Source organism: Puma concolor, chromosome C1 (assembly GCF_028749965.1).
Source record: "Puma concolor isolate L17-30 chromosome C1, mPumCon1.1.hap2, whole genome shotgun sequence".
Classification (NCBI taxonomy): domain Eukaryota; kingdom Metazoa; phylum Chordata; class Mammalia; order Carnivora; family Felidae; genus Puma; species Puma concolor.
This window is the reverse complement of record NC_141674.1, coordinates 87,580,011-87,606,177: the sequence shown is the minus strand read 5'-3', so window position 1 is coordinate 87,606,177 and position 26,167 is coordinate 87,580,011. Positions and strand designations below refer to the sequence as shown.

Here is a 26,167-nt window from a genome sequence, read left to right as displayed (position 1 = left end):
TGGAAGCAGAGGTCACTAATGGAATATCTCATTTTTGATAAAAAAGAAAGCTTCTTTATTTATGCACAATATCTTTAGATGAGCAAAAGTCCTAGACAGAAAAATACTCATTAATACCTAACTAGATTACTTCAATAGGCTATTTATAAATGACGGTGTAAATATGCATATATAATAGCCACAGGCTGGGTGCCTTGAACAGAAAATTCACATTGATAGTCTGCACTGCAAACTTTGTTTAAAGCGCTAAATACGCTATCAAGTCCTCTGACAATGACAGCAGAAGGTTCCAGACACTATTTGTTTCATAATCCTATCTAGCTGACTCTTTACTTCTTTGCAGCTCAAGTTGCCACCAAATGCTGAACTGGAGCGCGAGAGTCAATCCTTGTTTGGTTAATAAATTCCCAGCAACATATACCCCCAAGCCCCCAGGAGCTGTAGTGATGTCATATCCGTTGCCCAGGTCTCCACACCTCTCTCAGCAGTTACTCCCTTTATCTTTTTCTTGGGTCAAAACTTTTGAGGTGGGCTGGCTAGACAGCAGCGGGAGAGAGGGTAAACTAGGGCGCGGGTTGGAGGAGCTTCAGCACCTCGGTCAGCGCCCACTGCAGCCCAACCCACCCTCTTGAGCTCGCGCGGACTCCCAGCTCTGAGAATGCCTGCGGAATGATCGCCCCCCAGGGCGGCTGCCGCTGCTGCCGCTACTGCTACCGAAGCTACTGCTACCTCTGCTGCTGCTCTTGCTCCTGCTCCTGCCACCGCCTCTGTCTCTACTCTGCTCTGACTGGCAGGCAGAAAGTGCAACTGACGAGGGAAAGGTCTCCGCAGTGAGAGTGGAGTGGCTACATAAAAGAGTAAAGAGAGGGCAAAAACCCAGATCAGAATGCAGGCGACGTCTAACCTACTCAATCTCCTGCTGCTGTCTTTGCTTGCTGGATTAGATCCTTCCAAGGTATGGGCAATATTTAACTTGTTTGAAATAAATGTGCAATATGTAACAAACCGACCAAAAATGCAAATAAATATGCCAAAGGCGGGGGGGGGGGGGGGCAAGAGAGAGTCGAAAGACAGCTCTTCCAGCTATCTTGTGTCTGGCTTATCCCTACTGCTTGTAAGATAACAAGGTGAACTACCGGAGGAATAGCTCAAGGTAGAGTCCAGGCAAGGGGGGGGGGGGGGGGGGGGGAGGGGAGAGGGACCAGGCGCGGAATATAATGTGTAGAGGCAGAGGGCTATGCGGTTCTCGGGGGGAATTTAGCTTATTCCGTATCCCAGTGCTTAATGTTCTCTTCTGAAGTCGGACGGGCAATGCAAATGAGTTAGCAGTTGAAACAATGCAATTTGTAAACATGTATTAGGAGATGGTACACTGTTTCTTTGTTGAAAGCAGAAAAGCGTTTTCCAGCTGATCCTGGTCAATAATACTCCCATCGCAGACGTGCTGCGGTTTGTGTCCAAAACATTTAGGATGCTGCTTGTAACACACACAGCAGAGCAGCAGAGCTACACTCTGCCATGGCTGAGAGGCGTTCGTGAAAGGGGCTTGTGTTTATTTGCTTCTTTCTTTTTATTAAGAAAATTACGAAGCACTGAGGAAGTTCTGATTACCAGTGTTAAGAAACAGGAAGTGAGAACCCTACCAAACTAGGGAGGGCAGTAGGAAGGATGAGTTGTCTCAAAGATCTTGAACTCCGAAAATTATCCAGTAACTGGTAATTAAAGCGAACGCTAAGCTCTTTGGATAAAAAGGTAGAAAAATATAGAAATATTTTTAGCTGTGTAAGAGAAATGTCTTGACGATAAAGTGAGATAATTTGAAAGCTCAAGCATTCTAAGAAAATCACAATTATCTGGAATAAGAGATAAGGCATCTGGCAAAAAGAGTAAGAGATACAATTTTTTAAATCATTTTTCTTATTTAGCCTGTCAAGAGCACTTTGACTAAACAGAAAAAGTGATACCATGTTACAAAACCATTGGAAGCTGCATTTTGGAATATTGCAAAGTTATTTTTAAAGCTTTACATTATCTGTGCAGTGTAGAGAAATGAAGTTTCTTTTCATATTTGGATACATACAACTAAGATGTAACCAAGCATGATCTAATACTGTGGTTGACAGAATATTTCTAGGCCTAATATAGTATATAGTGAAAACTTAGAATCATATCATACACACTTGTAGTTATTTCTGTGCACTTTTCATATTTAGAGAGATCTGATGAGAATTTTATTTTAAGCTATGGTTGTGCTGATATTGTCACTGTGACATCTTCACACAGTGTTTGAATGCCATCTTAATGATCGTAATAGAGTATTTTACATACTAAGGGGTAGCTTAAAAGCATTTTACATCCAGGTAAAATGTGATGATTTTATTTATTTATTTATTTATTTATTTATTTATTTATTTATTTATTTATTTATAGCCTCTGGATGTATAGTGATTCATTCTACCACTCTCATTCTATTATATTGGTTACCACTTTTGAACATATTCTGTTGTATATCTCTTTTGGAATATTTTCCGTAAAACATTTTTAAAAAGCAAAGCCAATTCCTGAGTTACTGCAGAAAAAAATCACATAAAGTGAATTTGTCATTCTTTAAAATGAATTCAGAAATGTAGAGCTATACTAACAACTACATGTGTGATTTGTCTGATATCTTTAGTGCATAAATATCTTCAATTCTTGAACCCCATCTTACCCAAATTCAATATATAAAAACAATAAAGAGCTATCAAATACAGAGATCAAGTCCCCAAATAAATGACCCATTTTAGTCAATATGATCTTTTCTAGTATTGACAAGTTTATTTGTGTGTATTCAACAGTATAAAACTTTTGCTTTAGACTTAACTGGGGCTATTTGGTACAAGTGAGCTGAGAAATCCAGGGAAAGAAAGGTATACATTAACTTTTCAAATTGTCCTTTTCAGATTCTAGATACTACAATAAAGTGTGCAAAGAACAGATGATAGTTTGTTCTACACCACATATGACATTATAGAAAATATTAAAAGATTCGTAGCAAGTGATTTTAAGGTCTAAAATGCTTTTGGACTAGTAGACAAAATTTGCTTTAAAAAAATGAATAAAAGCTACTTTTGTATGTTTTAGCAAACTGTTGTTGGTCACCAAACTATAGCATCCCTCCCAACCAATCACAAATGGTACCACTGAATTCTCAAAATAATTGTCAATTAGATTATGAACTAGGAATTTTCACAAATTTTGTTTATTGCATTAACTACTTAAGAGTTTAGATAATAAAATTATCATTCATAATATAAATTATGTATGGTGAAATTGAAATAAAACCCAATAATACAGAAGCATATAAGATCACAGTTTTTGGACAATAAGCAATAATTAAGTGGTGGCATTTAAATATACACAAATTCAAAACAGCTGTTTTTAACATACTAATTTGCTAGAACTGATATACTTCATAATCACATTTTTAAATAAATGCATTCACATATTCCTCTGTATAACCACACTTTATAGTAAACATCTGTATAATTACCCAGTATGCACAGAAATTGGCAAAATAAGAGCTCTTAAAATTGAATACATTTTTTCAGGCACAGGATTGCCACATATACCAAATATTAGAAATGTAAATCTTAGTGATCCTTGTATACTAATTTATCTAAAAACAAAAAGGCTTTCTACCAACAGTGCCAATTCCATTTCATGGAAGACTATATAACATTTAGGTTTATGATCATTTTTCCTGAGATTGAAACTTCCAGACCTTATATGGCATTTTATAAGGTGCTTAAGTATCGCCATCTTATGGCAAGATAAGTTACTTGAAAGTCAATTTTATTTTTAAATTAAAAAAAAAGCCCAAACTTCTATATTCATAGAATGGATTAACTTTCAGTATGTACTTTCTTTTCTCTCATTTAATATATCATAATTGGCAAATTTAGTATTTTCTTTCAGCAGAGGAAGTCATTTTACCACTAATTAATTATTTGTATTTTTACATAGATTACCAATTTTCCTCTCAGGAAAATTATGAGAACTATGTTTTCTTAATTAAAATCTTATTAACAAGTTTCTAGTTCCATTTAGAAAAACTCAGAAGTATATTGCTTTGCCTATTTTAAGAGAAATTAATTTTATTTGTAATGGAGTGCCTGAATTATAGGCAATGTGCCAAAACATCATTCATTTAATAAGTAAATTGAAAATAAGAGTGAAAGCTTGTAGGAATTCAATTACTGCTTAGTTTTATAGAGAAAGGACTATTTCAGTACAGGAAATTCCTGAGAATGGCTGCTAGATGGCATCTCTGTGCTTTTAAACTAAACACATGAGTTCAGTAATGACCTTGATAGTAGGAGAGTGAAACTCTTTTTCTTTTACGAGAAGATTTTTAGCAGACCATGATTTGAACATTGTAACAAAATAGTTATTCCTGTGAATCAGAACCATGAATTTCTCTGCTCTGCAATGATGAACCAGGAAGAAAGGAAGGTATAACTGTGGCCGTGCAGGTTTTAAACAGAACATTTTTTACCAAAGTCAGATACTTGGCGAACACTTAAAAAGAGGTGACATGGGCATAGGCACACATTGCAGCGACTGTTGAACTTTAAAGCAGTCATACTTGTATGATAAATATACTGGCAAACGCCCTGGCACACTTAGATTGAGAAAACATTCACTATCTTCTTACGTAGAAATACATAAAAGAACTTATCACCATGGTGCTTGCTCACACTACAGACATAAAATGTAACAATGATTCAGCAATAATATTCAGCACCAAACTGTTCTTTCTGTCCAAGACAAGCCAGCCACTTAGAACTCTTGCATTAAATAATATGGTTGCTTTAAAGCCACATAAAGATGATGAATACTAAGATAATTTCAATAATTAAATTTTTAATACTTCATAATGTAATACACCATGGATAAGTGTCTTTGCATTTTGGTACTGCTAAAGAAAATCATCAAAGACCTACATTGGCTAGAGGTGGTTTTGTACATAAATCTAGTGACAGTTCTTATTCTTTGAACTTTCAAATGATATTAATAAAAAGCAAAAACAAGAGAAATAAGCTGAGATAAATCTGCTGTAAAATCCAACTTAAAAATCTGTCTTCTCCTGTAGTTCCTGTATACCAGACACAGTCTCTATACAAGAGGACCCACTCAAGTTAGCATAGACATTATGGATCAATGGCATTTGGCAAAAACCTGTCATTACACACGGGTAAACCCTGATAAAGTTTTGGCATCCTTAACCCAATTACACTTTTATTTTAAAGAAAGTAAATATTCTTTCTCATTCTCTTGGCAATTTGGAAAGGTTAAAGTGGTACTGTTTCCTTTTTCTTTTAAAATTCTATCCCATGTAATTTTACAATTACACTCTTAAAAAATTATACATATATATGTGTGTGTGTGTGTATATGTGCATGTGTGTGTGTGTGTATATATATACATATATATATATATATATATATATATATATATATATATATATATGAACGATGTTGAGGGAGCTGTGATCTTAGTGCCCTCACTTGTAAAATGTGAAGCCTACGTGTTCTGAAAACTTCTTTGTTAAATTCTAGAATGACTCTATGCTATGCTTTTGGCCTGTTTGTGTCTCCATTTCATATATTGAAACCTAATACCCAAGGTGATGATGTTAAGATTTGCAGCTTTTGGGAAGTAATTAGGTCCTGAAGATGGAGTCTTCATAAATGAGATTTATGATATAGGAGGTCCCAGAGAGAGAGCTCTTTCTTTCCACCGTGTGAGGATACAAAAAGATGTCTGCATCCTGGAAGAGGGCCCCCACCTGACCATTCTGGCACCCAGATCTTAAACTTCCAGCCTCCAGGGCTGAGAGAAATAACTATGTTTATAAGCTACTCAGTGGAGTACTTTTTGTTATAGCGGCCCAAACAGAATGCAGTATGTTATTTAATAATATTTGATCATTAAAAATTAGCAAATTATTTTGCAGGTTATAGCTTCTAAGATCATAAACTTTGTGAGATCTGGGGACCAGCCTGCCTAGATAATATCATGAAGTTTTCATCTTCTGGGTTTGGCATTCAAAGCCTTCAGTTTTCTGCTTCTTCTGCACAGTCCTCTCCTTCCCTCCTGTCCCACATTCACCATCCCAGCAAAGTGGGCTCACCTGTCAAGACTGCTAGTGTCTTTGAAAGCCAACATGTTTCCTGCTTCATCTCTTTTATTTAATGAAGAATTCTCTAGTGAAAAGCAAAGTAAAAACTTATTCTCATATGAAAGGAATTACTCATATAGGGAGGTATTTGGGAAGGCTACTTATAAAAGTTCCTGCATATTCATTGCTGACTTTTCCCAAGCAGGAACATCCTTGAGGATTTTAGGCTGGCAATTATTAGAAAAATCTTGATTTTGTACTGATAATATATATAAAGAAAAAATGAGATTGGATAAAGCTAAGACTTGGAATTTGATTTACTAAGGTATTAGTCACATTTTACCTTAAAACAATTGGCATCAAGAAACAGGCAGGCAAACCATAGGAGACTCTTAACTATAGAGAACAAACTAAGGGTTGCTAGACGGGAGGTTGGTGGGAGATGAGCTAAATGAGTGAAGGGCATTAAGGAGGGTACTTGTTGGGATGAGCACTGGGTGTTGTATGTATGTGATGAATCACTGGATTCTACTTCTGAAACCAATACTACACTGTATGTTAACTAACTTCGATTTAAATAAATTAAAAAAAAAAAAAAAAAAAAAACATTTGGCATCAGTGAGAGTAATAGAGGAGATACAAAACCAGACAGTTGTCTTTGCAGGTTAGTTGATAGGACAGTGAGTTTGGGGGATCATCTGCACATTTGTGTCAATATGTTTGTGTGCATATATGTGAACAGATTATTTCACAGTAGAATTAAAATATTAAAGTAATATCAAAAGCTATTTAAACATTCACTACCTAGATCCCAGGTTTAAATCTACAAAAGGATCTTGAAATTACTCATCCATTTACTCAGTCTATACCACTTACCAATTAAAAACTTTGAAGGAGATTTCCTATGAAACTAATATTTTCATGGTAATTTTCCAGTATAATTTTTTAAGTTGTATACCCAATTAATTCAATATAAAAGGGAAAGCTGGACATGAAATCTTAAGAACTGATTTTAAGGCCTAACTGTGCAACATTTCAGTGAGACACTTACCTTCTCTTAAGCTCAGTTTTCTCAAGTGCAGAAAAAATGGAATTGCAATAGAATTTATACCATCATTAATTATATATATAATTATATATATATATATCATTTATATATTTATTTATATAGATAAAACTGTAAGTCTCTAAATAAATATTTCATAAAACCAGTCAACCTATAACCAGATCTAAAGACTTTTGTACCATATACTAAGATTATAATAGCAAAGGACCTCTCCTGGTCCTTCTTTTTTGCTATTCCTTCTCAGCTTTCAGAAAAGTGAATGCCATGTTTTTATATGATCAGAAGAATTTCTCACAATCAGCCTATAATTTTGGTCAAAGCTCCAATTTCAACATATCACCTTAAAAATTTACATCATACTTCTATCCCAAAGGGTGCCTCTTATAAATTTATTAGAAAAAAATATAAGACATGGAGAGTGGTTCTATAGTATCGGAGCCAAACGACATCCAGAAAAGAGCTTTTAAACTAATCGTGGAGAGTGGATCACAGAGAGGATGACTATTTTTAAACAAAGATCAGCTGATAAAACTGATTTCTTTGACCAGCATAAAAAGTGTAGGGCTCTTGTGACTTTGCAAAGTATACCAATAATAAAGTAGTTTAAACCTTCTCTATGATTTGAAAATATTAAAGAAAGAAGGTTTAGAAAGAGACGTTACCAAGTTACTCAGCCTAAAAATGTTCAGGGCAGAAAGTCATTGTTTTAGCCCTTTCAGGCTACACTAACAAAAGATCACAGACTGGGGAGTTTATTAACAACCGCAATTAGGGAAGTCCAAAACCAAGCTACCAGCATGGTGAAGTTTTGGCAAAGGTCATTTTCCTGGTTCATAGCTGGTGCCTTTTCACTGTCCCCTCAGTGAATCTCTTTTATGAGGGCACTAATCTCATTCATGAAGGCTCCCCCTTGATGACCTGTTCACCTGCCAAAGGTCCTACCTCTTAATACGATCGCACCAGACATTAGGATATCAACAATTTGGGTGGGAAGTACACAAACATTCAGACCATAGCAGTCATGGAGAAATGCCAACTTTTATGAACACAATTTCTCTGCTCTTTTCTCTTGGATGCTTTCCTCGGTCCCTGTGTTTATACTTAGTTTCCTGCTCTTCTTAATAGAGACTTTTACCAAGTGCTTGAAAAGACCTGACCCTTAATTAGCCCCTTAATAATACTTCCTCCAATGTTACGCATCCAAAGCAAGTCCACATGAGTAACTCATGAACTGATTCTTTCTTTTCTCAGTTCAATTCATGTAGATAATATAAAGGGTAAAACTAGATAAGGATGACTATTTATATTTAGGATAGACCCTAATCATGAAAAACTAATATTTAAGAAATGCATTGTTTCAAAAATATTTGCATACCATTCTATAGTGAGATTTAACTCATTTCTGTTATTGCTATGAGAGGTTGCAAACCTTTTTGAGGAGAGAGGATTCCAAAATACAGGAACAACATAAAACCATGTCTATCAAGAGTGCCACTAATTTGAATGGTGCTAATAAAAATACTCAAAAGTACTGTTGGAACAAAAAAAAAAGAATTTTCCAAGGACTTTATCCTTTATGCTTTAAAAACAAGGTGTTATAAAGCATATATCACAAAGCTATGCCTTCTGTCATTCTTATAACAAGCTCTCGGAAGAATAAAAATAAGTTCAGAAAGAGGATCACAGATGCTGTTGAGTTCTTGCTTTTGCCTCTCCTTGGAAAGCTCTTTCCCTCTTCTCCATATGTCAAAATTTTACCTATATTTTAAGATGCAACTTAAATGTCACGTCTTCCATAAATTCTTCTCTGACACGGAAGGAAGAGGTAATCCTGATAAACTAAGACCTCCTATAACACAAGAATCATGTTTTATTCACCTTTGCATCTATAGCCACTCCCACTGTGTCTGACACATAATAGGTGTTCAATGAAAACAGACTGAGCTGGATTTCTTTTCCCCCCAAATTTGTAGAACACTCTATCTAATCACTCTTATTACACTTTCCACCTTCTTTCCCCCCCCCACCCCAACTGGGTATTTATTGTATTGTGTCTCCCCTACTAAATTATAATATAACTGAGAGAAGGCTGTGTTTTGGTCATTACCTTGTCCTTTCTTATCTAGCAACTAGCACAGTGCCTCTTCAGGTGAAATATAAATATATGAAGAAAAAAAGAAGTCAAGGAACACCAAAAAACTTAAAATCCTGGGTTAAATAAGCCATGAACATAATATATGTTTAGGATCCATGCTCTCATCAGAAAAGATATTAGGGGCAGGGAAGTAACATAAATTTTGAGAATCTTGTTTTCAAAGGTTCAGAACTCATATCAAGTTATTTACCTTGAACACTACTGCAAGATTATGTCTTTTAAAATTTCTGATTAGTTTCTTGTCCTATCTCACCATCCTCAGTGCTATTTTTGACTTTTGGTAGCTCTTGGGAATGCTACAACCTTAACACTCTTGTGAATTACCTGACGTGTTTCCTAACACTTGGTGGTAATGTTAGCATTTCTTCTTATTCCTTGATATATATATAGACATCCATTTTATTGGTATAGGCTTATAAGTTGGAAGAGCATATTAATGTGCACTTATTGTTTTGACCATCTTTATTTTATGTAATGTCTTAGCCTTATCTGATAAGTTAGTATATTATTGGTATTTCTCCATCTCTTTTTAGGGACTCCATTATTTTTTTAAGAATCAAAAATACTCCCTTAATATTATTCTCTTCCTATACATTCTTATCATAGTACCATATAAAGAAAAGGAATATTGGCTCTATCTTTGTACTATATTACTAAATAAGCACAATACCATGATACAGAATTATATTAAATGATTCAGAGCAAATATAGAGTGGAATTAGAATCATCTGAATTGTAACTTCTGAAAAGTATCAGATATTCGATATTTTCATAATTAACTTTGTAGGTTAAAAGGCTTTGAAAATAACTGTCAATAATAAAATTGTTCTAACAGCACAAACAGCTATCTAGATAACCCCAAAGGGAGGGCACAAATTGAATAGATGATCCTTTTTATTTTTCCAACTAAGTTGAAGGTGATTAAGAAGCATTATCCCATGATGATTTAAATAGCATTACCAGAGGGACCAATTCCAGATGGCAGGATTTCTTCAAATAGAGAATCAGTATTGGAAATGTTGATTCACTGGCACCAAAATGTCACTGGTGAAATATTAACTTACAAAAGACACCACCACTTCTGGGAATGATCTATGTCTATGGCTACCTAGGGAATTATTTATCTGGAATTAGTACCAATGGTAAGTATTTTTACATCTACATATGTTTTGTGGCATGAAGACTAAATCTTAGTGCCTATCACTGTAGTAATAGACAAACAAATATTTTCTGACTTGAGACCCGCTGAAGGCTTCTGATTATATTTACCATTTATTATTTACATTGTGCTACAGCTATCTTCTACTTTTTACAACAAGCTGAATGCTAGACAAATTCAGAGAATAAATGACTAGTTTGATTGCCATATATACATTAAAGCACTCTAGGGATAAGCAGATGGAAATGTACAGAGACTTATGAAGCTCATGCCAAAAAAAGTAGCTATTGTAATATGACTCAAAACTGGGCATAAGATATGTGAGAGTAAGGAATCAAGTGGACAGAATCAATAATTTACTCATGGTGCCCGTATTAGTTCTGACAGGAATGACTTTCCTGTCAGTCAAAGCAATAAAAGACTCCAAGTCTAAATATTTGTCCTAAATAAAACAGGGTAAAACTCCAAGAAGTGATAAAATCATAAATGAGCTTATATGTAGCATAGAGGTGAATGCATTCATATATAGCTAAAAGAAAAAGAATTGGGAGGAGATAAGTATCTGTTTACACATTGGGGATAGATTGAGGCTGTTACAGATGATGCATTCATTTGCCAACATGTACTTAAGTATTTCAAGTGGTTTACTGCTCCCCCCCACATATACACAGAATGATTGCATTCATTAATCTGAGAACTGGTTATCATTTTATTGCTGTTGGCATTCACTTTTAGAACAAAATCTCTAATTTAGTTCAACTAATCTTTAATATCTGTTAGTAAGAAGAAACAGAAGCAAGCAAAGGCAATGAAAACATCATTAATTTCCTTTTTCTTTCTAGCATCTTAACTTTGCAAATAGAGACACAATAGAAATGTGATTGTATTTTGTCCATTTGTAATCATTTATTTTGGAAAAGATACCTCTCAAGGGACTCAACCCAATTAATATTAATTTAACATATAAAATGAAAATAAAGGAAAAGAGAAACCATACCGAATCAAAACAAATTACATAATGATTAGGAAATTAGAAAGTCCATGGTGTTACAGATAGAGTACTAAATTAGGAATTTAAAAATCCGGGGCCTAGTATCAGTTTTGCAACTGTCTAGTTATATGGCCTGAGACAACTCACTAAATTTTTTGGTTTACGTTTCCTCATGTGCAAAATGAAGATGTGGAGCCAAATGTTCTTTTTTTTTTTTATGGGTAGGTCCTCTTAAAATGGGGTACATTCATCTCTTATAAACCTAGTTCATCATTGTTTCATCCTCCCTTCTGCTCATAGACTTTAAAATTGTTAAAAGTAAAGAGAAAACTTAGGCTTCTTTTACTTTGCTGTTGAAAATCAAAGTTTAAGATCATTGAGAAAATCATGGCAACTTACTCATCTACATAGAGCTAAAAATAAATGTAAAATATATAAGCTAATTTCACATCTCAAGCATTACATAATATTTAATATTTATTTTGTATGTTTCCTTTATATTAGCTTTTGAAGATTTAATGAAAAATAAATGAGAGAAGGACATTGTGCTTCTATTGTCTATCTGACAGTAGTTAAAACAAAAGAGACTCTAAGAGTTACAAGAAATAGGCCATCTATTTTATTTCTGCATAAAAGAAAACTCTCCTCTATAACATAACTCATGGGTGGTTAGCTAACTTTTGTCCATATGTTTCTAATATTGGGGAGTGGGACAGTATTCAAGGAATTGGATTATTTTTAATCAAAAAAATTAGAAAATTTCTTTTTAAATTGAGTTGTGACTTCCAATGATATTTTATACTACTGAGCTATGATTCATTATTTGGCTCAATACAAGAAGAAAAAAAAATAGTATGGACTGTGGTAGGCAATAACATCCTCACATACTAATCCCCAGAAACTGTGAATATGGTACCTTACTTTTGCCAAAGAGAATTTGTAGATGTGACTAAATTAAAGATTTTGAGATGGGAAGATTGTCCTACTTTTTCTGATGGGCCCAGTGTAATAAAAAAGGCCCATAAAAGAGGATGGCTAGATGCTTAGAATCAGAAAAAGAAGAGATGATGACAGACATTGGAGGGAGGTACTTTACCGATGGAAGAAGGGCCAAAAGCCAAGAGATAAGCGCCGCTTCTAGAAGCTAGACAGCTAAGAAAATGGATGCTTCTCTAGAGACTCCAGCAAGGAATACAGCCTTGCTAATAACATTTTGATTTTAGCCTCATAAAACTTATTTCATAGTTCTGCCCTTTAGAACTTAAGACACCAAACTTGTGTTGCTTTAAACCACTAAGTTTAGAGTAATTTTTTACAGCAGTAATAGGAAAATAACACATTAGTCTAGATAATAATTACTATGTAAATTATTATTTTGACTTAACATAAGTCAGCCAAATAATGCTATAGTCTATGCTTGTGAATATTAAGGTTAGAGAGACAATAGATGTGAAATTACAGTGAGTTCTAAAAATTAAGTTAGATAATATAAAAATTAAAAATGCTTATAAAGAAACCTAATTAGATTATATATAACCCTAAATTCATTACATGATAGGTAACTGTGTTCCCTGACATTTTTAAGATACAAAGTGAGTCCTTCAGTTGCTGTTGTTAGGTAAAGTCTGCCTATAGACTCTCACTCAAATCTCACTCTCAATCTAAGAATTAAATCGTTGTCATTTCATTTCTTTGCCAGCCTAGGATTTTAAAAGCATTTGATGCCACATTCTTTATACTGTATTTGTCATCTATAGTGAAAATACAAATAAATTGGCTACTATGATTTAGTAAAATGATACAGACTGCTCCTTCTTTTCATCAGTCCGATTTGATCTACCAAAGGCGCTGCCATGGCTTCAGATGAAAGCAATTTTGTTTAGAGAACCAATGCATGTTACACAATAAAGGCATGGCCAAACACAATGAATGCTTAGTGACATTCCACAAAGTATAAGCAAGATCCATCCCTTTTATATGCAGTTGAAAGAGAAAATTATGTTGTTAAGTTTGCTTATTTAATTTTAAATAACTGGGATTTGTTTTTAGCTCTAAGACCATTTGTGAAGAAAGTAGTCCAGGAATGAATGAATGACTCTCAATGATCTTAATTATCACATGTGAAAGAGTAGTCCACTTGCATTCATATCATAATAATTTTTTTCAACAAAATACTCATACCTGGCACTATTGTAGGAGTTAGAGATAAAAGAATTTTTAAAAACATTTTTTAAATATTTATTCTTTGAGAGACCAAGACAGAACACAAGTCGGGGAGGGGCAGAGAGAGAGGTAGACACAGAATCCACAATGGCTCCAGGCTCTGAGCTGTCAGCACAGAGCCCTCCGCGGGGCTCAAACTCACAGACCCCGAGATCATGCCTGACCAAAGTCGGATGGTTAACTAACTGAGCCACCCACGTGCCCCAGAATTTTTAAAAGGTATAGTTACTACTCTCAAAAAGCCCTTAATATTTTCTACTGGAGAACTCAATCAGATATACTAATAATTGTAGCACTATGTGATATGTTCTATAACAGACACTTGCATAGGACACACAAGTAAGAGATAGAGAAGGAACACCTACAGAAGGCAGGGCAAAGAAAATTTCCTGCGGGACGTGACGCTTAAAGGAAGATCAGCCAAAAAAAAAAAAAAAAAATGAAGGAAGAAAGGGGTATTCCATTAAAGGCAACAGCTTATATGAAGTCAAAGAGATATAAAAGAGTATGTCAAACACTGAAGATCTTTCAACATGACTTGAGTTCTTTTACTACTAATTTTATGAGAAGTAGGAGAAAAGTTGATGAAAAAAAAGAGCTATTGGTGGCACTAAAATGGTAGAAAAATGATTGCTTAGGGGCGCCTGGGTGGCTCAGTTGGTTAGGCATCCGACTTCGTCTCTGGTCATGATCTCGCGGTCGGTGAGTTCGAGCCCCGCGTCAGGCTCTGTGCTGACAGCTCAGAGCCTGGAGCCTGTTTCGGATTCTGTGTCTCCCTCTTTCTCTGACCCTCCCCCGTTCGTGCTGTCTCTCCCTGTCTCAAAAATAAATAAATATTAAAAAAAAAAAAAAAAGAAAAAAGAAAAATGATTGCCTAAAGGGTCCAAAATTTGACCTGTACCAGATTTAAAAATATTTCCGAACTACCTTAACTCAAAACAAATAAAAAGCAATATACTTGTATTAGTGAAAGTTCTCCAGAGAAATAAAACAGGGTGTTTGTGTGTGCGCACACCTAGGTATGGAAAAAAAAATATGTACGTATATAAATATAAACATTTATACGTATGATACATTATATGTATATCATACATAATATATAAAAAATATTGATTATGAGGAATTGGCTCATGTGATGGATACTTCCCCACATCTGTAGTCAGCAAGTTGGAAACCCAGGAGAGCCAAAGGTGTAGTTCCGATCTGAAGCCTGTAGGCTCAAGACCTAGAAAAAGCCAGTGTTTCAGTTGGAGTCCAAAGGTAGGGAAAAAATGAATGTCCCAGTTCAAAAGCAGTTAGGCAGAAGAAATTTTGTCTTACGCAGCCTTTTATTTCTCTTCAGGACTCCGACTGATTGGGTGAGGCCTACCTACATTAGGGAGAGCAATCTGCTTTACTCAGAATACCAATTCAATTGTTAATGTCATCTAGAAACACTGTCACAGAGACACTCAAGGTAATGCCTGACCAAGTATCTGGGAACATCATGGCTTAGTCAAGTTGACACATAAAATTATCACAATAATAACATTAAAAAGTTTCTATATGATTATATATCTACGTGTCTCTATTTTATCTCTATCTAATCTCATCTCTAGATAGCTAGTTAGCTAGCTTTGTAACTATCTACCTATTTTAATTATCAAAACATAAATTACTGGGACGCCTGGGGGGCTCAGTCAGTGCACTGTGGATTGCATCACCACCATCATACATGAAAATTATTATCTCTCAATAATTAAAACCATTGTAAATCTTTTGATAACAAGTATGTTGTCAAGATAGTCTCCTCCACACAAATGATCTTCTGCTACATTTTCATCCAGTTATAAGAGGATTCTGGCTTGGTTAAATTGGCTTGCAATTTGACATCACCTAAAATTTTAGGTTGTATACTGATTTCAAATTCTATTGACCAGATTTTTTCATTGTGCAAAGATTTTTCATCTTGAAATTTCTTTCACCTTTATTTTTCCTTTTCCTCTCTTCCTTATTTTCTTCCTTTTTTCCTATTCATTAAAAAAATACAATAAAACCCCATCATAATGTCAAAGTTGGAGGAGACCAAAAGTTTAAACATGGCAAAACCATTTTCCATGTTGCAACAAAATACCAAAATGACCAGGGTAAGCCTGCCATGGAAGTCTGGAGCCCGTCACCAATTACATGACATCTGTATCACCAGGGACTTATGGTGGAAGATTTTCAATGCATTTTTAGAATGTCTGCCATGCATCCAGCATCAACTACAATCTAGGATACAGCAGTAACGTCTGAAACAAAAGACTCTGCCCTCATAATGCTTAAAATGTAACTAAAATAAATAATAAACAAAACAAATAAGTAAAATGTATATGGAAAGAAAATAAAACAAAGAAGAGTAAGAGGCAGTGACATGCTGTGAGGTAGAAACAAATAGAATAGGTCCCACAAGAAATCTGATGCTTGAGCAGAGACTTGAAGATGAGAGAGTAAGCTATGTACATATCTGGCAGAAGAGGGTTCCAAGCACAGAAAATTTTAATTACAAATTCAGTAAAGTAAGAGCATACATGCCAGGCTTCAGAAAAGGCAAGGAGGTTACTGAACAAGTGAAATGAGCAAAGAGTAAACTTACAGGACATGAAATCAGCAAGTTAGCAGGGGGCCAGATCATATGGATGCCTGCAGGTGGTTTGAAGGATTCTGAATGGGATGGGAAGATACCAGTGTGTTTTGAGCATAGATGTGACATATTATTTTACTTCTGGTGGTCAGGGAAGAAGTAGAAAGACCAGTTGGTATAAAAAATTAAATTAGTGGTGGTGGTAGCTAACAGAATTTGTTCAATGGATTGAAAATTGGCAATGGAAGGTTTTTGGCTTGAGCAACTTGGAAGGAAATATGTCTCTCAAGATGCAAAACACACTGGGAGAGGAGAACAGGAGTTTGATTTTAAAGTTGCTAAGTTTGAAATGTCTATTAGACACTCAGATGGAATTGGTGAGTAGGCAGTTGGTATTTAGAGTTCAATGGAGAGGTCTGGACTAAATATCTCATTTTGAGAATCATTAATATGTAGACAGCATTCAAGCCCATAAAACTGGACGGTATCACCAAAAGAAGTAGTCTGAATACTATGCCTCAAATATTTAGAGGTGAAAAGCTGAGGGAAAAGCATTAATAGAGCCTGAGAAGGAACTTAGGAGATAGGAAGAAAACTTGGAGAAGATACAGTCCTGAAAACAACATGACCTTTACATCAAAATGTCTCAAAGAGAAACATTTATTAAATTATTAAATTATCATATGTTTTATATGGGCCAAGTAATACGAACACTGAAAATGAATGGTCTTTGGAAATGGAATCATTGGTGATATTGATAAGTAGTTTCAGTAGACTGATGGTGGCAAAAACCTCACCTTAACAGATTCAATCAAGTATAAAGGAAGAACAATTACAGATAGCAGATATAAACAAGACTGAGGAGTTTTGCTGTGAAGAGAAGAGAAACAGGGTAAACTTAGAGGAGGAAATAGCATCAGACATGTTTAGTTTTGTTGATGTCTAAAATGGAAGAAATAACACCATGTTATAATGCTGATAGGATCATGAATGGTTTTAAATAGGAGCACAGAGAATTCTCCCATGAGAACAGGTGGGAAGACAAGGTATATGTATAGTAATGCTATTTGTAATTTAGATAGGGCAGTGCAGACACCTGGAAGCTCTCTTGTAATTGCTTTCATCTACTCAGTTAGATAGAAAGCATGGCCATCACCCAAGAGTGACGATGGGTTATTGGTGGAAAGAAGAAAAGAATAATGTTCTGGCAACTGCAATTAGGAGCAAAGAGTACAGCTTTTCCACTATCTGGCTTTGATAGAGGAGTGTGGCAAAGGGCTTGAGAGTGCCTTAGAGGCAGCGGTCTACCCAGGGGAGAACCAGATTTCAATAAAAGTAAAAAAGGTGAAGAGGTTTTCAGAGAAGAGAGTAGACATGAGGGAATGTCACTAATGATTAATTGTGAGTATCTCACATGTTGCTGTCTGTATTAAATCGATGATGAATCTTTCATGTACATTGAAAGGCAAGTCTGAGTTTTCCCCCAGGAACCAGTTATTTTTTCACTGACTCTATGAAGAAGTTTAGCCAGCCCAAAACTCTCTTGTGGAAAATGTACAAACCCATAAACTAGTTGAAGGGCATTCAACACTGAGTATCATAGAAAGTGAAAAGATGTAGCACCTCTTTCCCCCTCACTTTAGGCCAGATTTATCTTTGATGTCACATCGTACTCAAGGAAAGACCCAACCATTGAGTCTTAGAAGTTGATATGATAACTAGGAAAAATGGGCAGAGCTGACAGCCAGTGGGATTGTACATTTAACCATATTGGGCCAAACCTCTACCCTGAAAATTCCCTTGGAACATTTTTAAAGCAATACAATAAAGTTGTATTGGTGGCTGATACGGAGGCTATCAGCTCCAACTAGCAAAGTTCCCACATCCATAAAAACATATCGTTACAGCCACATCGAACATACACATGAAAACTGGGTTCACTTTTGTTTCTTCCACAAATCCTGAGACCAAAATAAAATCATACTTCAATGTACTATATTAATGGAAAGAAATGTGTAGTGTGTTGTATTTAGCAATTTATTTCTGCTCTAACATATGTCTAAGGAGACATGGCTCACATAGGTCTTTTAATCTAGTACGTGATGTCTTTCTAATTATCCAGAAAACATAAAAGAAGAAAAATGCTAAGTTTAATCTTATGTGACTAAAGCGAGCAAACCACCCCCCCAAAAAATGACATGTCCTCTCATTTTCTTGTTACAAGATGATATTATAATAGAGTAAAAGGAATGAGGAATGTTATGGTGATATAATGATGAAATAAGAAACTGGAAACAAAAATTCAAACATATGCCTGTGTATTTGTGCATATGTGTGCTTGTTTGTGACAGAGGGGAAGTTTCATATGGCAACTATTAAAGTAAAACCTCAACAATCGAAACTTATTACATTAATTATAGGGGCAACAGAATTAATTACAAAATGCTTTTAAATGCAGCTTATTTCCAAATCACATAATAATCTAAGTTAGTCCTACAAATTTTAACTGTTGCCTAATAGAGAGCTTTAGAACTCGTTGTAAAAATAAATGAGATCACTTCCAAATTATCCTATCAATTAAATGAACATGGGTGATTTAAATTCCCCATGAAAATTCTGGTTATAGTAAAAAAGCTTGTTTCCTTCCTTCCTTGCTTTTTTCCCTTTTACCCTTTTATGCCAAGAAAACACCATTTTTTAACCTCTATCATAGTTATTATATGGTCCAAATGATGGGAAATTGTAGTAAATAACATTTCTTGATTGAAATTGTAAGAAATGGTGTGTCTTATTTGAAGCATGTTACTTCTCTCTAAATCACATATTTCTCAGTAATATAGTGGGAAAATAATACCTCCTTCATGGGACTACATGAAAGTTAAATAACATTCCGAAGCACCAAATCTACTGCCAAGCATTTAGTAAGTGCTAAATGAATGGCAGCTTATTTTTCAGTAAATTGGTGTTCAAAAACATGCTTGTGCTATATGTCCTACTGTTTAACTGATATAATAGATCTACATCCTGACATTACTCATTCAGTTCATCTTATCCAGTTTTACATGATTCTCAGCATATCTTATGAAAAAAAAAATAAAGATATTTATTCCTTTCAGAATGTTCATTCAGGTCCCCCACATGCTGTGATTTTAGTTTGTTCCAATTTTCTATGCTCTTTTTTCTACTCATGTCCCGTTTGGTATTTATCCAGAATCATAGTAAGTGTTCAAGAAAAAGAGAAATACAAACAGATCTAAATTTCAGTTGACTGTGGTCCAGCTCTTTAGCAAAACAGAGTATCTCAAAGAACTCAGAGATTCATTAAAGACGTCAGAATAGAATAAAATCAGTTACTGGATCATCTGAGAACTTTTCCCAACTGTTATAGTGAAAATGTTGAGAATGAGGAAAAGGTTGATTGAAACCCCCAAGTGAATAGTATTTAATTACTAATCATGTTGGACTCTCCCATTTTAATAACGGATGTTAATTCTACCACTAGCACAGCTGTTAATACACATAGTTCATATAACTACCGTTGGGATTTCCAGAGAGTAAAATTTCTAGTCTACCACTACCTAACTTTTTTTTATCGAAAGATTTGTTGAGAACAAATAATTCGGGGAAGGTTGTTTGAATACACAGTTTGTTAAACGAGACTGTCCACGAACTAGGGAATGTATATTGCAATAGCTCCTTCTTCATTGTGTGGTTCCTAATAAAGTAGATTTTATATCATGCCAAGTGAATCTATTAACGAATGTGTAAAGAATTTTAAGATCCTCAATAAAGAAGGGAAGGATGGAAAAATTATCCTTCTTTGGAGTCCAGGATATAATGAAGCCTTCAATTTTTTTTTTTTTTTAATTTAGGGAAGACAGCATAGTAGTTAAAAATTCATGATATAGAATTGAATTTGATCAAGAGTTTCTACTTATTAGCTGTGGAACCTTGACAAATTATTTAACTTCTACAAACCTCATTTTTTTTATATATAAATTCAACATAAAGTGAAACATGTCTCATAAGATTGTTGTAGGGAAGTACAGGAGATAAGATTTCCTGAGAGTATCTGAAACACAATAAAACAAGACAATAAAGATATTAATACCAGTTATAGCACGATAGCTATATTATTGGTGTTAGTATTTTTAGATGTGTGTATTGTCTCTTTTTAAGTTACCAATTATGTAAGCCCTCTCCATTTGAGTTTTCTACAAAATGGAAAAGGCGTGGGTGCAGCTAGCTATCAGCAGTAGTCTGTCCACTCCTAGGCATCCATCCAATGACCAGATGGTCATTACAGTCCACCTGGATACATTTAATTCTCCTGCAAATAATACTAGGTCAGAGTTCTGTAAGTGGGGTTTAACCACAAAATAAAGTAACTGGAAATTATTTAATTATATATTGGGTCAATTTATCTTAAAAGACTAATGAAAAAGTAAACAAACACAAATCACTAATTACAAATTGAATTGTATCCTAGTGTTTGGGGAACCTCTGTCTCTTAATTGTATGTTCTTTTCTGTCCTTACTACATTTTCAAAGAGTTTAAAATGCCCCATTGGAATAATATTCACTAAACTACACTTACTCTTTTGTTAACTTGTGGCAAACTCTTAAATCTTGCTTCTCTTTCTCCCTGTACTTTCCTTCCTCTCTTTTGTGCTCTGTCATTGTTATATATTGTTTGTCCCTCCTTTATCAATTTTCTGTACATGCATATTCCACTGCTTGTGTTCTCCCAAATATTTTTCAGGAAGAGTATACCCTCTATGTAATGAACCCCATTCTGATGCCTTTCTCTTACTTTTGCTACCTCTTTTTGATAATTTCCATTTGTATGGAAATAGCAATCACTTATTAAATCATTGTGTTACTTGTGTTGCAAGAATTAATAATAAGTGGTTTCCATTTTCTGTGACAATGGTCATTTGCAGTTCCAAATGACATTCTGCTGGCTGAAATGGGGCTATTTTTATCCCTAAGAAACACTGATAGTTTGGCAAGAAAAAAAAAAGACTGGCTAAAAGTCAGAAAGACACACATGCACGCACGCACACACACACACACACACACACACACACACACACACACACACAGAGTTCCTTTAGGAAACAAAGCAAATAATTTCAGTTACTTTGTGACTTCTCCCTATAGCAAAAAGGACATAGATTAAAGGAAAACCAAAAAATAAGCTTTTTAAAAAGTGTTTACTATTAATTCTTTAATGTCCAATTCCCTGTGGTTCCATATAGGTAAAAACTTCAGTGCACAAATAATAAGCCTAAGTTTATTTTAAAAATTAAAAGCATATGTGGGATTTAGCCTGATAATTACTTTTTGGCCATGGGACTATATAGATGTGTTGCTGTGCCACTTTAAATGTTAATCTAAATATTATCTGACGATATCCACACATACACATACTGCTGTCCCCAAATACTAACTATGCCTGGGAGAATCCTGGATATGGAGTTAATTTATATAATTGACATTATTTGCTTCCATGGAACAGGGAGATTCACATGCTTTACTTCAATCTGTAAAACATATCCCTCCATGGAGCATTTATTGATAACTTTATACTGGCTTCCCATTAATTGAGGTGAAATCATAATCAACTCGGTAGACAAGTCCTACAGTAAGGGTGGCCAAGCAAGAGTTTTTCAGATGTTATCAACAGTGGCATCAGCCACATGAACAACAACAAAAACATGAAGCTCTGTTACTGAATTTACTCTTCTTAAAATGGAAAATGAGGGACCATGTAGAACAAATAGAGTTGTTTCTCATTTCCTATTCATCCTCTATCTTATTTCAGAGAACAGGTTTCAAGGGCATGAATAGGAGTCCCTGATCCATGGGGCTTACAAGCTAGTTGTGAACAGACTGAATCAAACAGTAGATAAGTAAATAGCAAAATGACATAGCTTTGCAAATTGCCTGTTTCAAAGCATACGCATAGGTAGATGTTAAGAATACGGAGCATTAGTTGACCTTGTCAAGGTTAGATTAAAGCCATACCTTTTCATCAAAAAACCCAACAGAAGCACAAAAATAAAGTGACAGGACATCATAGGTCTTAATCACATGTGTAAGAGGAAGTTTATAACATCTCCACAGTGGCATAAAGACAAAATTACAAAAGAACCACTGATGCAATATCCAAAACTAAAGCAAGCAATGGTATCACCACTGAGGCAACTGAGGTGTCAAAACCCTTGAGGCCCAACCTCTATAAATCTGAAGTCATTATATCTGGGGGATGATACCGAAATATTTACAGTGTCATTACAGTTCCTAAAATTAGTTAACTACAAATAGGCTGATGTTAAGTAATATATTTTGTAAGGAAATGCTCACAAACCTAGAAGACTAGTACATGAATGCATGATTTAATAAATCTATTTCACAAACCATTAAGGAGTAAAATACCAGACATTGACAAGGAAGCATAGGTGAAAATATCTAAGCATTAATTGCTAAATTTGATAAATATTTTTTGAGCACCTGTTCCAGGCACTAAAGTCTTTATTAATAGCGTAGACTCTGTACAAGTAACAGAAATGAAAAGCACTATCAGAGTCAAGAAAAATACTGTTGTATACGTGTGACATTAACTGGGTCTTGAAGCTGAGCAGAAAGGAATTTGCAAATGAAAAAAAATGACCTTAGACTGTAGTGATCTTCTGTAAGAGGAGAAAGTTTAGGCTGCATGATTTTAAAAACCTTGGGAAAACGTTAAATCAAAGCCAATTTATTTTCCATCTGCCCCTCTTACCAAAACCTTCAATAATCCTACATTTTCTTCAGGGAAAAAAAATGTAGCATTCCATGTAAAATCCTCCACGCTGTCACCTTATCTCTCGTTCTAGTCCCCTGACACTTTCTGCCATAGCCTTATCAAAAGATGTACTATTCCAAAACCATCTATGCTTTGAGAATCCCTATTTCTTTGCTTTATGATATTTATTTTGCTTTCAAGACCAATATTTCTACTTTTCAACTCTTAAAACCTATTGACTCTTTAGAGGTTCACTCTGCCTGGAAAAAACTTTTTTTCTTCCATGGGAACATAGAACTTTGTTTTTATTTTTGCTATAACATTTAAACAGCCTAATATTTTAGAGTCTTTTGTGTTTCTGTCAGACTCCCTCATGAACATCACAAGACCAGAAAATCAACCTTCTTTATTTTTTACAATTGCCCCAAAAGAGGCACACAGTATCTTCCCAATAAGTGGTGTTGAATCAACTGATATTGATAGATCTATAAATTCACTTTCTGTGATACATACAGTCCAAATTCAGTAAACCAACAGCTTGCTCTCCAAGTGTGAGATCTAACCTTTTCAGCATAGAGATGATTTTAGAAAATAATTAAGCTTATAAAACAAAATGTAGCCCTTCCTATTTCTGACAGTTGTGGATCTTTCTTGTCAAGGACTCAACATGGCAAAAGTACTAGATTTTGGTCCAGAGCACTGAAGTTCTAGCCCTGGGTCACCACTGTTGACTAAGAAATATACCCTCAGTGAGCTCTCTGGACTTCAATGACTTCATTTGAAATTGAAGAGGGTGGATTCAGTCATCTCTAAAATGTTTTCCAGACCAACAATTTGACCAACATTAGACTTTAGTCTATCTCAAGAATTAGCCAATAAACATTTTAACCAGAAAAGATAATTCACTGGAAAATATTATTCATCAAATAGCAAGAAGAATGCTTTTTTTTTAATTTAAGTTTATTTATTTATTTTGAAAGAGAGAGAAGAGGTGGGAGGGAGGACAAAGAGAAAGGGAGAGAACCCCAAGCAGCCTCCTCACTGTCAGTGTGGACAGAGGCTGATTCAGGGCTTGAACTCACAAACCATGAGAGCATGACCTGAATTGAAGTCAAGATTTGGATGCTTAAATGACTGAGCCACCATCCAGGTGCCCCAGGAATGCATTTTTAATATGAGGATCATTGCATTAATTTTCTGTTTTTGCCACTAAAATGCATGAAGAATAGCAGAACTTATAACATTGTCATAACAATATTTGGCATTTAAAAAGGTACAATTTCCAACATAAACTGAAGCTTTAAATATCCTCCTGGAAATAGCACAAGACTATCCTCTGCTTGACAGAAACACCCAATCTGCCTAAGGAACAGTAGGTGCTATATCACCATTACTTTCTCAAAGGACTATGAAAGCAGTAAAATTAAATGTCAGGGACTTGAAACAAATTGAACAATAAACTTTAAAAAAAATACTAGTTGTGCTACATTATTATAGATATGCAGAAATAAAAATCCAGTTTATTTTTTTAAACATTTATTTTTAAGAGACAGAGAGAGACGGAGTGCGAGTCGGGGAGGGGCAGAGAGAGAGGGAGACACAGAATCCAAAGCAGGCTCCCGGCTGTCAGCTCAGAGCCCCACTCAGGGCTTGAACCCACCAACTGTGAGATCATGACCTGAGCTGAAGTCAGACACCCAACCGACTGAGCCACCCAGGTGCCCCAAAATAAAAATCTAATTTAAAAAGTAATTACTGAACTATGAACTCAAAAGCTGACTTTTAGGAATATACACACACTTTGTCACGTTTACACACACAAACACACATCTCAAATACTTACAGCAAAACTAGATTATTATCCTATTGGCATATAAACTACATAAAAGAAAGCTATTCTTTTATTTCTCTTTGGAATACTCCCCATGCTCTTTACAACTTGCCTTGTAATAAATGAAAAAAAAAAATTAAAAACTGATTTGACCAAATTAAGACTCTGCTAGCTCTATTCGTGAACTATAGAATCAGCATGGACATCTCCAGGTCAAGCTAAAGGCTGGTTTGATTGGGCCTCAAAAATAACTTTAATATTGAAAACAATGCCATGTACTCCAATTAAACCATTTATTTAAGTCAGTAAGCATTTAAAATTGAATGCAGAAGAAGTATTTCTTCAAGTTATTTTCAGAACTCCACTTTGGAACTTTTGCATCTTTGTAAACTATTAAGAATGCAGTCTGGTCATCAGAAGTTTATCAACAAGTATAGCTATTCTCTAATTAATAACAAGGAAACAATTTTACCTAAAAAGATGGGGGGGGGGGGAAGACTTGAAAATGAGGTTCTAGCATCGACTGTTTTCAATATAAATTTCCATTTCACATTTGGCTGAATACAACTGAAAAGAAAAGCCTAGGGCCATCCATAAATCCTAATGCACAAGTTATCCCAAATCCCCCTCTCTTTAATCTCACATTCAAGAGATCACCAATCCCTGTCATATCTGCACCATTAATCTGACTTAAATCCACCCTTCCATTCCAATTCTTTTGTGGCTGCCCTAGCTCAAGACCTCATTTCCTCTCACCTGGACCAGAACAATTGATGCCTACTTGTCTCCCATACTATATTTTCTTAGTACATCCTCAGCACTGCTCTCAGCGTAATCTTTCTGGAAATATCTGAAAAAGTAATTATTTCGGAATCTTACTCAAAAGCCTTGAAAACATCTTCATTATCTCAGAACAAAATCTAACTTCCCTTGCATGCATACAACCTTCATAATCATAACCTGGCTATGCACTGCTCATCTCCTATCACTCAGCTACCCCACATATTATGCCCAGTAGTAACGTGCTTTAAAATTCAAACCATGATTTTATGTAATGCCAGCTTATACTTATATGCATAAGCTATTCCTTCTGATGAGAATATTCTCCTCCCCAAATTATTCCACCTTACAGAATCCTATCTGTACTTCTGGTTAAACTATTCCTCTTGTGCAAAGTTTACTCT

At 35.0% G+C, this 26,167-nt stretch overlaps 1 protein-coding gene across 1 annotated transcript in view; it reads left to right on the top strand.

The window, feature by feature from the left end:
- The first annotated feature begins 469 nt into the window (after nucleotides 1-469).
- Nucleotides 470-26,167, top strand: part of OLFM3 (olfactomedin 3) — a 201,557-nt gene continuing 175,859 nt past the window's right edge. Inside the window, exon 1 of the mRNA XM_086717703.1 lies at nucleotides 470-955. Within this exon, the coding sequence (XP_086573829.1) occupies nucleotides 887-955 (69 nt within the window). The 5' untranslated portion in view covers nucleotides 470-886. The remainder of the gene's footprint in view (nucleotides 956-26,167) is intronic.